Source organism: Poecilia reticulata, linkage group LG3, assembly GCF_000633615.1.
Source record: "Poecilia reticulata strain Guanapo linkage group LG3, Guppy_female_1.0+MT, whole genome shotgun sequence".
NCBI lineage: Eukaryota > Metazoa > Chordata > Actinopteri > Cyprinodontiformes > Poeciliidae > Poecilia > Poecilia reticulata.
In genome coordinates this window covers 33,834,503-33,850,448 of record NC_024333.1, presented here as the reverse complement: position 1 = coordinate 33,850,448, position 15,946 = coordinate 33,834,503, and the positions used below count along the sequence as shown (strand labels likewise).

General features: G+C 36.3%; 2 protein-coding genes and 1 long non-coding RNA gene across 3 annotated transcripts in view; 2 read left to right on the top strand and 1 right to left on the bottom strand.

The window, feature by feature from the left end:
- The window catches only part of LOC103462923 (uncharacterized), a 15,078-nt gene extending 10,181 nt beyond the window's left edge, over positions 1-4,897 (top strand). Inside the window, exon 3 of the long non-coding RNA XR_533414.1 lies at positions 4,810-4,897. This is a non-coding gene — a long non-coding RNA (uncharacterized LOC103462923). The remainder of the gene's footprint in view (positions 1-4,809) is intronic.
- slc67a1 (solute carrier family 67 member 1) lies at positions 3,175-13,388 on the bottom strand. The gene is made up of 10 exons (XM_008405982.2): positions 12,994-13,388; positions 11,765-11,862; positions 11,543-11,688; positions 11,322-11,454; positions 9,562-9,674; positions 6,318-6,428; positions 5,976-6,076; positions 5,093-5,194; positions 4,872-4,992; positions 3,175-3,626 (listed from the first exon to the last, which is right to left on the bottom strand). The coding sequence occupies exons 1-10, from the start codon at positions 13,153-13,155 to the stop codon at positions 3,439-3,441; spliced, it is 1,275 nt and encodes a 424-aa protein (XP_008404204.1). The 5' UTR covers positions 13,156-13,388; the 3' UTR covers positions 3,175-3,438.
- A 740-nt stretch (positions 13,389-14,128) lies between these two features.
- Positions 14,129-15,946, top strand: part of LOC103462920 (very-long-chain (3R)-3-hydroxyacyl-CoA dehydratase-like) — a 13,533-nt gene continuing 11,715 nt past the window's right edge. The window contains exons 1-3 of the mRNA XM_008405981.2: positions 14,129-14,663; positions 15,642-15,687; positions 15,770-15,843. Coding sequence (XP_008404203.1) covers positions 14,583-14,663; positions 15,642-15,687; positions 15,770-15,843 — 201 coding nt within the window. The 5' untranslated portion in view covers positions 14,129-14,582. The remainder of the gene's footprint in view (positions 14,664-15,641; positions 15,688-15,769; positions 15,844-15,946) is intronic.

Below are 15,946 nucleotides of genomic sequence, written 5' to 3'. Positions count from 1 at the left end.
AGAGAACAGTTTTGGCTGAATTTGTGTTAAGCTTTCAGAAAATGTTAATTTTTTTTTTGCCTATACACCATTTGCCAATTAATCGATTACTAAATTAGTTGATGATTATTTCAATAATCGATTAACTGTTTCAGAAGCTTTAATTTCCATTGGCTGAAACGCTGTTGTAGTTGAGTTCCTCATGTTTGATTGATCTGTTAGTTAATTTCCTGGATGCACTTAAGGAGACACTGAGCGAAGTGTTCCTGCGCCGTGTGGAGCTCTGCAAGCAGCCATAAGAAAGCCACGGTATAAAACATTTAGGCTCAAGGCTCCTCTGCTTCAGATCATATGCCTGGCCTGCCGTGGTCAAATCAGATAGATAACCTGTGCTCTTTTAAAGAGAGACAGTGAGCCTCATCTCGCTATGAGGCAGGTGGAGACAGATGCCTCATTATCCATGCTGCAGGGGACAAAACAGGCCCGGCTGTGGAGGACCCCCCCACTGGCGTTTAGTTTCCAGTGAGCTGACACAAGGCAGCCACAGAGCGACACGTACAGCGCTCATCTCTGACCTCAGCGAGCGCAGGTCGCTCGCAGAGTCACATTAAACTTTCAGAGGACCCAAAGGTCCCCGTCAGGAGTGTTAACAGCACCATTGTTCCTGTTCCTGCTGACTCAAAGGGCCAAGTGTAACAAGGCACCCCACCGCGGTCAGGGCCGCCCCCCCACTCCACTGCTGGGGTTACAGGGACAGTGACACCCTTCAGATCCACCTGAAGGGTGTCCATCAGAGTCCATCAGACCCCACAAAATTCCACAAACTGAAATTACAAAAATAAGTTTCCTTAACGGAATCACGCCAATATTGAAAAAGAAGAATTTATGTTTTTGAGCCATGTTGAAATTGGTGTATTTCGCAGAACTGCAATGGAAACACTTTTTCACGTCATGATATCAACAACTGGATGTTACTACTGGAGGAAACGATGAAGAGAAGGACAACAGGAAGTGGCTGGAGAACCATGGGGCGGTGCGTTCTTTAGTAACCTATCACATAAACAAACTTATTCACAAGTAATTTTAATTGCGTTTCATAATTAATAAAAACACCACAATTGCAAAATTGTGTTTTTTCGACATTAGCGGAATATTGACAAAGTTTTGCGGATATTTATAATGGAAACGCAGCTACTGACCAGTAAGTTGCACAAATTGAATTTACAAAAACTAATTTGCTAAATGGAAACACAGCAATGTGGAAAAAACTTACATTTCTTGATCAAACATTTTTTGCGCAAGGTTGAGGTTTTTTGGCCATATTGAAATTGGTTTGTTTCACTGAACTGCAATGGAAACACTTTTTGCATCACGAGTCACATGATCAACAACCGGATGTTACTACTGGCGAAAATGACAAAGACGACGACAGGAAGTGTTTGGAGAATAATGGCATGACATGTTGTTTAACGAGTTATCATGAAAAGATTTATTCTCATGTGATTTTAATCGTGTTTCTTATTTAATGGAAACAAAACAATTATGAAGTTGTTTATTTTGACATTAGTGGAATGTCGACAAAGTTTTTCACACATTTATAATGAAAATGCAGATGGTGACGTCCTTCAAATCAGCTCACAGCTCGTTTAAGTCTGTCTGACAGTAGCTTTGTTCCCTTTGGTCATAAAGTTGAAGACTGATTAAACCAGCAATATGTTTTTTATAGTTAGGTTTATATTATATCTGAATGTTATATGACATAATAAACTAAATCTGCAACTGTAGCATATTATCTGGATGCCAAAAACTGCTGCCCTTCCTGCTGGTCAAACAAATTGGCACAGAAATCACCAGTTGCATCTGCTTAGAGAAAAGCCTGTAAGATAATGAGTTTAACCTCCTCCTGTCACAATATGATCGTTTTATCTGGGGTTGTTGGATGTAATATGTGAAAAACAAAGTACTTTGTGGCGGACAAAGAAAACACCTGCTTCAGATTTTATGACATCACTTCAACAAGCTGCGACTTGGCAGCCGGATGCAGCTGAAAATGCAAAGACATGAATGGAAACAATAGAGAGTGATTAAATGCTTATTGTTTTTGAAATTAGGAATTTGAATGGGGGTGGAGATGTTGGCTCTGTTACTTTGTGGCAGTAAGATCCTGGTCTAACTTTCCGCATGGCTTTTCTGCATCATGTTTTCATTATGCTTGTGATGAAATCATTCCCATTCAAAGAAAATCTGGAATTCACAATAATAAATGTTTTCTAGTCGGATACGGACTTGATTGAACTAAACATACAAAATGTTAAATTGTGAGAGACACTTTAAAAAAAAAAAAATTACCCAACAGGTGTTGAGACGCTTTACCAAGGTCAAGAAAGAGTTACATGTTGTTAGACAAAAGGCCCATAGTAAAGAGTTACATGTTTCATTTCATTTCAGTTCATTTTTGATCCATCAGTTAGGATTTTCGATCCTCAACACAGGTCAACAACCAACGTGTTTGTAGAGCTGCAACTAGCGATTATTTTAATAATCAATTATTCTGATGATTAATCAATTAATCGGATGAAAAAATATAATACATTCTACAGATTTTTCATTCAGCCACTTATACCTTTTTTATCCAACTATAAAAATGCATTAAAAGATGGGGGTGGGGGGGAAACTTTCTTAAATAAGAAAATGTTTTTGCCTAAAACGCAATAGCAGCTTTCCTTTAGTTAATGCACATCTTAAATGCAAGATGTATGTATTTTACTGCTCTGAATGTTGTTTTTTTTCAAGAAGTGGCCTTTTTAGAGTCTCTATACTCCAGTTAACGATTAATTGATTACTAAATTAGTTGATTGCTTCAATAATTGATTAATCCCGATCAATCCGTTTCAGCCCTGCTCGTGGCCAATATAAAGTTGAAGCGACCAGAAGTAAATTTGCCGTGCTTAGACAGTTTACAGTAGTCAAAAATAATCAAAACTATCCTTGATCTTTGCATAAATCCAAAAATAACCACACTGCTTCAGTACTTAAAACTTTGTTTTTAAACTTACATTTACAGCAAACAAGAGATGCTACAAACATCACTTCTTGTGAAGTCATAATTGTGTAATACAATACTGCATTAAAAAAAAWATATATATATATTTTTTTTTATTATTACAAGAAAATATGACTTTTTTGCTAATCTAAAAGTAAAAAAATTAATGCTTTGTTTATACATAAAATCATGATTTTAAAAAAACGGAATGAAAATGAAAATCTGATCAACAGAAACATCTCTGAATAATCTCGATATTTTGCTGCCATCTAGTGGTTTTCATCTGAATAACAGTAATGAAGTTAAATCTCGACTAACTGGAATGTAAAATTAAAGCAGCATGTTGCAAACGACGATTAAACATTTATGTTTTCTAGTTCTATAAAAATATGGAATATAAAAATAAAATTGCCTCTTCATTCTTTCTGCCTCTCGGTGTTGCTGCGTTGTCGATATAGCAGGTAAACAAACACGACTATATTCACAAAAAACTCAATTAGACCTATGGAGGCGAGGCCGTAGTTCATGTACAGGAAACCGCCGATGGTCGGTCCGATTGTCCGGACCAGCGACTGAACGGAGGCGCACAGACCCAGCATCGTTCCTGGGAACCAAACAACACAACAGAAAGTTAATCAGAATCCCTGCAAAAACCCACAGGGTTTTCTGAAGGGTGTCTAAATTCACACACCCAAATCTAATTCAGTTTTCTTCTCAGCATTACAAACTTTATTTCAGTCTTCTTGGTATCAAAATAAGGCTAAAACTTGGTAGAATCCACCAGAAGTGTATAAATATTACAGCAGCTTTGCCTTACCTGAATTATTTAGCATATTGTGTATAAACCTTTTTGAAATATACAAACTTTTGGAAACAATAAATATACATTAATTGTGCGAAGATTGATGCACCTGAGGTAAATTAAAGCAACTCTTCAGAGGTTTTAGTGAAATAATAACCAGTGTTTTGCCTTTTTCACAGATTGGCACCAAAACTGGGAAATTAATTTATTTTTATTTACTGATCGTGATAAACTTATTTTTACATGAGAAAAATTACTTATTTTGATATTTTAATTTTTTTAATCAAATTATAATGAAACAATAACTTATAGATTATATATATTTTTATATTTTTCTTAAATACCAATATTTATTTTTTATCCAATAATATAACAGTAAGAAATTATATTCAGTCATATATTTTTTTTAAATTTGCAATTATAATAGACATTATTTATATATATTAATGCATCCAATTATAATTTAAAATATTAAAGTTTTTTTTAAAAAATGTAATACAATCATAATAAAACAATACAATTATATATATATTTAAATACTGAGATTTTAATAAAATGAAAGAAATTTAATATTTTTAAAATACGTTTTAAATACTTTTTTTTTGCAACATTGTAACAAAATAATGGAAATATATTTTTGTTGTTTTTTTATACCCAGATTATTTTAAATCTAATTATGTTTTTTTATGTTTTTTATTATTTTTTTATCTCATTATAATAAAACAAGTCATTGCTTATATTTGCCTTGAATTCCAGTCTATTTTTGTTTTATAAATCCAATGTAAATGAAGTAAAAATTACAACAAATTTAGCCATATTATCCTAAAAATAAATAAATAAATAATAATAAAAAACCACCAACATATTTTCAATTTTTTTTCTTGGCACTACCAGAGCTCCATATAATGTATTTTTGATGAAGTTTCCTGATCACTGACAACTGTCCTGCAAATGCTTCCTGCTCAACTCAAATGCTTGTTATCAGCCTCCAGCTGAGAGTCTGGCGTTTCCATGGATACCATAACAGGAGAATCTGGATAAAGTCACCTGTGTCAGAGGATGGGACGATTTTGGTGAGCATGCTGTCGGTGATGACGTTAAAAACGCTGAGAGAAAACATCCACGGAGTGACGGTGAGGCAGAGGTGGAAAACTGTCTGCATGTAGGCCTGGAGGGAAAGAAGAAACACAAATACATAAAAAAAGATTTCATAGCATCCTGACGCATCGTCTGGCATCATCCTGAAACGTGAGAGAGTTGATGTTTACCTGAGCCAGACCCACACCTGCAGTAATGCCAATGGACAGAAGAAGAAGAGATTTCTCTGGAAATCTGGATGTGAGTCTACCGATCACTCCTCCCTGAACAACCTGGAAAAACACGCCAAATCTGTGTCAGTGGGAATTTTATGCTGCATGTAGACACATAAAGACGGTTTCAAAGTCGGTCTTCTACCACCTGAAGAACATTTCCAGGATTCAAGGACTAATGTCCAAGCATGATCTTCTTTATTCGCATTAATTACTGCAACCTTAGCTGCATTTTCATTGACTGTGAAATTGCACAAATCTTAAATTATGAAAATTTATTTGCTTAATGGAAGAATGCCAATTTTGAAAAACTTTTTTTCTCTTTACATTTTTGTACTGTTATAAAGTTGTTGTTTTTTTTGTTTGTTTTTTTGGCCGTATTTAAATTTGAGTGTTTAACAAAATTGCTATGGCAACACTTTTTTTTGCATCACACAAATCACATGATCAACTGGATTCTACTACTGGTGGAAACAACAAAGAAGAAGACAGGAAGTGGCTGGAGGCTGAAGGAGCTGCATGTTTAATGGTTTGTTGCGTGAACAAACATATTCACGTGTGATTTTAATTGTTTCTTATTTTATGGAAACACTGCAATTGCAAAATTAAGAGTTTTTTCGACATTAGTGGGAAATTGACAAAGTTTTGGAGACATTTATAATGGAAACGCAGCTAGTGGGTAGAAAATCCAGAAATTTTACAAAAATAGTGACACTTCATAATAAAATTACTCAAAAGTAAAAAGTTCAGCACAATAAAAATACTCCTAAAGGTACATTTAATCCAAAAAGTTACTCAAGTACATGTAACTACTACCCAGGTCTGAGTGTTTTAATCTCACCATTTGAACAATGCCAAAATACGCCATCAGGTAGCCATTCTGCTGAGCTTCAAGCTTGAAGAAATCCATTGCAATGATGGAGAACATCACCTGAAATATGCCTAAGAAACACAAAATTAAATCTTAGGATTTTCCTGAGGAGAAATAAACTACTTTAATTGATTAAAAACCATTTAAATATTTGAAATGCATCTTCTTTTGCATTACATGTACAGGTTGTGTGGAAAATGAGGAATTTTCTTCAATCTTTAGCTGTTTTTATGCTAAATTTAGTAGGAAATATCAATATATTTTATCATATGTGGACAAATGTGCATTAATTTTATTGCAGATAGTTCTTACCTGATGGCAAACCTGCAATGATTTTGATCAGAAAAATCCTCGTTACGCCTGGAAACTTCATCAGTCTGGTGATCTCCCCCAAACTGAACACCTTCTTGTTTTGGTTCTCTGCTGCAGGAAAGTCCAAGAAAAAGTCATCAGTGTTTCTTCATAAATAGTTTCTTTGTTACCAAATAACCACGTAAAAATGCCCTGTTCAAAATCTTAAAAGAAATTAGATTAAAACAGATTAACAATAAAAATTCAGTTATTATAAGGCTGCTAACAATTATTTTAGTAATTGATTATTCTGACTATTAATCAGAAAAAAATGGGACATTCTGCTGATTTTTTCCATTTAATCACTTAAGCCTTTTTTACACAATATTAGAAATACACTAAAATTAATTCTGTGTAAAGCTTTAATCTATGGTCCAAGATTATAAATAAAACTTTTTATTTTCAGCTTCTTTTTTTAAAGAGTTTAAAAGGTGACAGTTTGCTACACAAAAACTTTTAGATTAATCTCTAAAATTTTCTACTAAAAAGGTCATTTCTGCATTTGTAAAGTGGAAAATTTGCTAGTAAAGTTTCATATTTTTAGATTAATCTCAGAAATTTTCTAGAAGGCGTAAAACTTTTGAGTTAGAAAAGTCAAACCTTTTCTAGAAAAAACTTTCTAGAAAATGTGGAATGAAACTCAGTTGAAAAGCAAAACATTTTTGACTTTCCAAACTCGGAACATTTCTAGAAATTCTCTGAGATAATTTAAGATTTTGTTTTTCTAATAAATTTTAGATTTTTCCAACCAAAAAACATTCTGAGATTAATCTGAAAAGTTTAGATTTTTTTTTTTTAGCAAATGTCCGAGTTTTCATACTCAGAAATGTCCTTATTTCTTTTTCCTAGAAAATTTATAAGATTAATCTCAAAATTTCCTTTTTTTTTAGCAGAAACGTACTCTTCTTTTCCATACCAATTGCCCTAATTCACCATTGTAGTGATTGTGTATTTTGTTTTTTATTTAATTTTCCTTCGCGATCAGTAAAATATTTTTGTAGTCGTTTTGATTTTCAGTGTTGCATATTTGACTCATAATTTTTTTAAGCAGAAAAACAAGCTTTTATCTTATAGCAACTTGTTTATTACACTTTCTCAGTGATCACTGAATTGTATACATGGAGGCTGCCACCTGCAGGTCGTATCTGGCAGTGCAGAGCAGGCACCGGCTGGATTTGTCTCCACATGACATTTTCATCATCTTGTTCCTTTTCAGCGCCCAGTCCTTGAAATTGTCCCCGAGCTTGTCCTGCTGGATGATCATTATTTCGCACTGCATGTGCTCCATCTCGGTTTGGAAGGCGTTTCGCTGCAATATGGCGGCCCGCAGCTTTTCTTTGTGCAGTTTTAGCGCCGCTTTGCTCTGCTTGTACTTCAGAGACAGCTCTTTTAGGTTTTTCTTCAGCTCTTCTCCCAACTTTTGACTCCTTTTCAGCGCTTTAGCCTGATTGATCAGCATCAGCTGCAGGTACTCTGGAGGCATTTGTTTGGGTTTCCATTTTGACTTCTGTTGGATTCTTGAGGTTCTTCTAGCTGCCACTTTGTCCAAAGAGCGTTGACTCAAACTTTTCTCCAGCTTCTTCCTCTCCGACAACTGTTCCTCAATCTTTCGGACTTCCTGTTTTGTCTCCTCCACTTCATTAAAAAGGAAGTTCCTCTCCCTCTCCAGCTTTTGGTTCTCCAGCCTCAGCAATTGGATCTGGCGCTTCTCCTCCAAGTTTTCGTTCTTCTTCCGGGTCAGGTTTGACTCCTGGGWGTTGATCTTCCCACGCAGATCTGAACACTCATATTGGAGGTTGACCAACTTGCCGCTAAGGACGTCTCTGTCTTTCATGACTTGTTCCAGTTGGTCCTTCACGGTTTGGTGCTCGACTTTCTGGCTGACCGCTTGTTGTTTTACAAACTGCAACTCTTTCTTTAACGACTCCAGCTCTTGCTTGATGACCTCGTTTTTCTTGCGCTCCTTTTTCAAGTTGTTTTCTTTTGAGTTCATCTTCCTGACCATCACCTCCATCTGAATTTTGCACTGCCCCAGCTGACTCCGGAGAAGCTTTCGGTTTTGGAAAACTTTGGCGGCTTTTTCATGGTCGGCTTTCTGCGTGGCTGTGTCAATAACCATCTTTTGCTCCATCTTTTGCTCCATCTTTTGCTCCATATTTTGCTCCATATTTTTCAGCAGCTCCTTCTTTTCATTTTCCAGAGTTGTGTTTTTGCTCTGCATCCGAGCGAGTTCCCGATCCACTTGGGGAAGGATATGTGACAAAACATGGTGCTCATAAGGTGAAAGGAAAATTCCCTTTTTTAAATGCTTTCCTTGAAATTTAGCTTTCAGATTTTGTAAGACCTCCATTTTTTTTATTTCTGCGCGACCGGGTTTCATAGCTTTTAAATTCTCTCGTTGCCTCGGTAACCAAGGCTACGGTAACGGGACGTCACGTGGTCAAGATCCGGCCAGTTCCGGTGGTTATTTTATATTATTTTTATTAGTGTATTTTGATATTTCTCATTGTGTTAAACACCTTCTATGTAATGTTATGTGTTCGAAATAAAGTACTACATTAAAGACAAAAAAAAAATCTAACTTTATAGGTGTTACACCATAATCTGTCACCACCGGATTTTGTGCATGCGAGGAGGACGTAAACTTGTAAACGGCTTTTTCACCTTAGCTAGCAGGTAAAAGCTACATTAGCCAAGCTAATCTTGCTAGTTCGGCACAACTACTACAGTAAATATCACTGATATTTTTCTTAGTTTTACACAGCGGTGGGTAGAGTACTCAAAAATTATGACCGAGTGATGGTTGCAATGTACAATACTGGTTATAAGTCGGGAACGAGGCGAGAGCTAGTTCTAAGATTGCGGTTTGTTTGTTGTTGTCATAGCAACTGCCTGTCATGATGGCTGAGCTACAAATGTGACGTCACATAAGAAAGAAAACAAAAATAATAAATTGAAATTTTTGGGGGGGCAAAAAATTAATAAATAACATGGAATATGTGTCAAAAATATTAATCCTCAGAATGGAAATTATCAAACTCATTTTAATTTATCATGCCATTAATTGATTAATTGCTTATTGTGATAGGTTTAGTTAAGAACATAAAAATATTCTTTTTGGCAATTGTTTTCATGCAATGAACTTGAATGCAACACCATTTTACAGATTCAGAATCAGCTATGAACAGTAAGTATTCTTTCTTACATTTAGTGGTGCTTCTAGAGGCCTCAGATTTAGTAGACTTTGGTATGAAGTTTAAAACCAGCAACAAACTGAAGGCACTCCCTGCAGCACCAACGCAGGCTGCAAACGTCTCCCTGAAGAAAACAAGAAAACGCAGAAACATTTCCAGAAATGATGCCAGGATCCATGCCATGTATAACACTGTGTTCCCCATTGGCCATATAATTACTCAAGTTGACATTTGAAAAATAAAATTTGCTACATGGAAACATGCCAATTTTAAAAAACTTGTCTTTCTATAAACATTTTTTGCACTAGGATGAAGTGTTTTTATTTTTTTTGGCCATATCAAAATAGTTCACAAAACTGCTTGGAAACCTTTTTTTCACATCACACTAGTCACATGATCAACAACCRACTGTTCTGCTGGAAAAGACAAAGAAGATGACAGGAAGTAGTTGGAGGACAACGCTTTATATATATATCACTTTACAGAACAAACTTGTTCATGTGATTTTAGTTGTGTTTCTTACATAATGGAAACACCACAATTGCAAAATTTGTGTGGTTTTGACAGCGGAAGTTTTGCGTACATTTGTAATAAAAATGCAGCTAGTGAGACACAGAGTAGCTGTGTTGCTATTAACCAAAGAATTGAGCAAGTTGAAATCACCAAAATATTCATCCATCCATTTTCTGCCACTTATCCGGGGTCGGGTCGCGGGGGCAGCAGCTTCAGAAGGGAGGCCCAGACTTCCCTCTCCCCAGCCACTTCTTCCAGCTCCTCCAGGAATCCCAAGGCGTTCCCAGGCCAGCCGAGAGACATAGTCCCTCCAGCGTGTCCTGGGTCTTCCTCCTCCTCCCGGTGGGACGTGCCTGGAACACCTCACCAGGGCATCCTGACCAGATGCCCGAGCCTCAACTGGCTCCTCTCGATGTGGAGGAGCCGCGGCTCTACTCTGAGTCCCTCCTGGATGACCGAGCTTCTCTCTTTAAGGGAGAGCCCAGCCACCCTGCGGAGGAAACCCATTTCAGCCGCTTGTACCCGTGATCTCGTTCTTTCGGTCATGACCCAAAGCTCATGACCATAGATGAGGGTGGGAACGTAGATCGACCGGTAAATCAAGAGCTTCGCTTTTTGGCTCAGCTCTCTCTTCACCACGACGGACCGGTACAGCGCCCGCTTCACAGTAGATGCTGCCCCAATCCGCCTGTCGATCTCCCTTCTCCCTTCTTCCCTCATTCGTGAACAAGATCCCCAGATACTTAAACTYCTCCACTTGAGGCAGGACGACCCCCCTGACCCGGAGAAGGCACTCTACCCTTTGCCGGCTCAAGACCATGGCCTCGGATTTGGAGGCACTGAGCCTCATCCCGGCCGAAATAATCACCAAAATAATTTAGCTTAAAGGAAACTTTTTTTTTAATTATTAACGTTTTTTGATTGAGTTTTTGTGCTGTGGTTTTTCAKCCATATCAAAATTGATGTATTTCGTAAAACTGCATTGGAAASAATTTTTTTTCACAACACACAAGCCACATGATCAACAACTGGATGTTACTGCTAGAAAAGACGAAGAAGACGACAGGAGGGAAGTAGTAGGGGATGATGGCGTTGCATGTTTTTGATGACATGTGGACAAATTTATTCACTTGTGATTTTAATTTAATGTCTTATTTATGGAAATACTGCAATTGTAAAATTGTCTTTTTTTTTACATTTGGGGAATACTGACAAGGTAACAGACACTTGTAACGGAAACCCAGCTAGTGATGCTCACCCGTAGCGCGCGCTTATGTTTCCCCCCAATGTGGATCCAGCGATCATCCCGATACCAAAACACAGACCCAGTTTGGACAAAGCTTCGGCCCGTTTCTCCGGCTCTGAGAGGTCTGTAACAACCATCTGGCATGCTGCAGACAGAATATGACAATTACAGCTCTAAAACAATTAACTGATCTGTTTTAAAGCAGTTTTTTGTGGCTAATTTGTGATGCTAACCAGGCAAGACGTGCATAAATACTGTAGGTAGTTTGTGGACGAACAGCAGGACGGGATGGTTAGCGACGGCCAGAAGCAGAAAGGAAACCGTGGTTGCTGCACAAGCCAGAGACAAAGCCGCCCGGGCCCCGAAGAGATCCCCGAACCTGCCGAAAAAATAACATAAACAAATTAAACGTATATTAAAAAATAGGTAGCCATTTTTGTGACGTTAATRCCTACCTTCCAAACATAGGGCCTCCAATTAGCTGAATCAGCCCGACTGTAGTTTGCAAATAACCAAACCACAACGTGTCAAATCCAAGTTTCTTTGCTAAATACTGTGGAGAAATAATGAGAGTGAAAACATAATATAGAAAATAAAACAGATACTCGGTTAGTACAACACCTTTTCCTTTTGTCACCATAAACTTTAATGYATTTCACAGGGATGTTTTGTGATAGAACAACACAGAATTAGGGATTATAGTCAACACTGAAACATGGATGGTTAAGTTACAAAAAACATTTTACAGATAAGACGCCATATTTGACTGTATTAATTCTCAAAAGAACAAGCAAGTTCTTCTTGGCAAAAGAAGAAGCAATTTATTTTATTTATTTTATTTTTTTTTGCAAAGAAATTTGCATTTATTTATTAAAGTATTGGCCTTTTATTTTTTTCTTCTTTTTTTTAAGCTTAATTTCCCAATTCTAAACCAAAGAGAAGAAATTTGTCTTTCTACATCCATGACAACAAGGTCTGCCACAATAACAAATTTTGCTAGAGGTTAAATTGTTCCAGTAATTATTGCATTAAACAATTATAATGGYTTTTTTTGACACCATATTCATTATTTATTGGTTTTTGAGACCAATAAACTCTTCATAGAGCTCACTTAACACTTAACTTGGAAGATATTTTGTGAGGCTGAATTTTGGGTTTCAGTTAAAATTTGTTAAAAATCAGCTAAAATTAACAGAAATATGTCACTCTTTGTGCAATCGGGTACAAATACCAGAAAAAGAGTGAAAAAGCAGCCAAAGTCCAAATTAATCTGTACAAATGCTGAATGAGACCAATTTAAGTTATTACAAATATAATCTGTCTAATCTGGAGATGAAAATAATATAATTTGGGTTGATTTTAAACTGTTACATATTACTCCAAATTATTTTAAAGATTTGATTCACGCAAATTATTTAATAATACTGTACAAAGGTAAACGTAAAATGTACTTTTTGTACTTTTTCCAGTGACGGGAAATATACAGTATAATACTTTTGTAAGCATTTCTATCAAATTAAATAAGATYAACCTGTAAAGTTACACTATCTCTGTAACTCCTGTACCATTTAAATCAAACTTTAAAGCTTTTTATGTMAGATTTAGCAACGCCGAGTCGTGCGCGTTTCAAGGAAATTACGGAAATGTGAGTTTCCTATTCGGGTACAGCAGAGAAATTACTTACTGGGGTAACAGAAAACTGTAAAAACATCCAGGTTATATCCAAAGAAACGATTATATACACGACGTAAATGACCCTCATCTTCTTTGATTGCTCTGCGGTGTTGGTCGTGGTCAAACCCGGAGTTCCGGACGGTTCCGCGGTGGTTTCACCTCTCCGTTTCATCCTAAAGGAAGCTGTATTTAAACACCTCAGCTACAACTGCAGCAGATCTTCCTACAAATGCCTCAAACTGGAAGAAAGTCACAGCTTTAGCAGCGTCTGCTTCTCGGTAAAAATGTCCTTTCACCCGGCGAACTTTCACATAAAACTGGTTTTCTAATCTTCCGGGAGGGTTGCACTTTGTAACTGAGAGGCGGTACCCAACGGCACCGGGCGAACAGTTATGACAATCCATACCCGAAAAAGGTGAGGTTTCCGCTTTAAAATGATCAGGAACAACTGAGATTATCCTTAAATTTCACCMGAATGTTGRAGTTTAGATTTATGATGCGTTCAAGAACCCCATGTTTGTTGCTAGCTGCGGAGAATCTTGAATTTCAATCAGTTTGAATAACTGTAAATAACAAGATAACAGTATTTGTCATTACTGGTGAGAAAAAAGTCTGAATTATATAAGTACTCAGATAATCTCAGAAATGTATAACCAATTTACACAACAGCGCTGTATTACATTTTATACTTTTACTTTACAATAATCAACCATTTAAATGTATAAAATATTAAAATTAAGGAAAAGAAAAAATAACCAAAAAGAAAGCTGAAAAACATGCTGTATATGTCCACCAAAAGCACAAAAATTACAGAAAATCACACAAATTTAATAAGATCGAATTCACATAAAAATGTAGATATTCATTAAACCCTATATTGGACCAAACGTATTAGAAAATTTGGAAAAGATAAAATGACATGGAAAAATATTTCCGTCCATCTGTCCATTTTATGGAAGTAACTGGTCGTTTTTTGTGTTTCTATATTCATGATTTAAATATTTTATTGCACTAATTTGAGTCCTGCAATTGAACATGAAATGTTTAAATATGAAGAAACAAAATGCCAAATAATCTTTTTAAAATTATTATTATTATTATTATGTATTTATTTTTGTGGAACAATATGTCACACCTCCAATATACTGTAAAGCAGAGATTCCTAAAGTCTGAGTTAAGAGGATAAGAAATGAACTAAACTGAAAATGATTGCTGCAGTGGTTGACAATCAAGAATATTTAATTCCAATGTAACATCTCCATTTTGTATTTCTAATTCTGTAAAAATGTAATTGAAAAATATTAAAATATAAAAAAAACTGGGTGGAACGTTGCAGTAACCTCACAAGTCCACCAGATGGCAGCAGTCCAACACGTTGAATGTGGGGCAGCAGTTTAAAAGCCAAGAAGGAAGAAGACGCTTTTATTTTGAAGTCGCCCAAGTATTATGTTACTTTGAAATCTGTCTAGGATTTATTTCCGGAAGTCGATTCCCCCCCATCTATCGCTCCGAGTCTTCGATGAGGACTTCCATGGATCAGTCTGAATGAATTTTCTGATTCTTCGTGGCGTGTAAATCACCAGTTATCGCAGCGTGGACATGCAGATCCTGACCCCGCAGGTTTTCTGGGCGCAGCGGCACGGAGAGATTTTTCTCCGGGTGGAACTGAGCGACGCTTCGGTGAGGCAGTCCGACCCAACAGCCACCAGCTGTGGGTTAACTGGCGGTTAAAGTACTTGCCAAAACATACCCATTAATAATTAAAATAATTAGGATTATTCACCGTTTTCTGTGCAATGTTGTTTTCTGTTCTCCTATAGTTCTTTTGTTAGCTAGTGTCGGTTGATTTAAAGAGTCCCTGCGCATGACGTCAGCACGCTGGAGTAGCAAAACGAGTGCTGACTAACCTGAGACCAAACAAGAGAAAGTAAAGGTGTTTTTAAAAAGATGATGTGAGAGAAAGTTGAACTCTAACATTCAATTGTGGCGACTAAACTAAATCAATTAAATGCGACTCACAAAATTTAAAATATCCAAGTGTTTCTTTAATATTTATCTGTAGTTTAGCTTAGCTAAGGTCCAGAAGACGTAGTTTTTAAAATAAACACTTTAGTTCTTTATCGGTATTTTTTGATGGGCTCTTTGTTTGAATATTGTGCTCTTCATACCCAGCTGCAGGTTAAAACCTTCTGATCCTGTATCATCTGTTGGGTAGTAGGTTTATTAAAAATGCAGGACCTTTCATGGCGGTTCCGGATCTTGTTCAGTCTTAAAGAATTGCTTAATTAAAGCTTAAACAGGCGTCCAGAAAACCTGCTGTCAGGTTGCATACATCAGTCATTTACCTAAATAACACTAAAATACAACAGCATAACACTTTGTGTAAAAGCCTGTAAAAATAAGAAATTACATTCAACAGAAAAATAATCATTCGATTATAAAGTAAATATTTCTGTTTTTCCAATAAAATCTACTGTTTATCACCAATTATTGAAGTCTGAAAAGTGATTTTTGTCTTCATTGTAAGTTTGGTTAGTAGAAAGTCACTTTGTTCTGTGAAATACTGAGAGTTTAGAAAATAAAAGCTTAAATTTAAACTCCATCCTGATATTTTGTCAATTTTCCTGGTTTTAATCTTCAGTTTTCTGTGTTTTCCAGGATGTTGATATCAGTTTGCAGGGGCACAACACACTCCAGTTCAGAGGTTTGTCTCCTCCGTTCATAAATCTTCTGCTTTGGAGATAAATATCCTATAAATGGTTAAAAAAAATGTTTCTGCTCCACAGCTCAGGGTCATGGAGCTAAAGGAGACAACCAGTACGAGTTCAGCCTGGAGTTCCTGGAACCAGTTAAATCTGAGGTCTGGATACAAACTTGTTGACTTTTTCTAATAGTTAATGTTCCAAACCGCTGTTTTATGACTGAAAACAAAATCTTGTAACGCACACACACTTATATATATA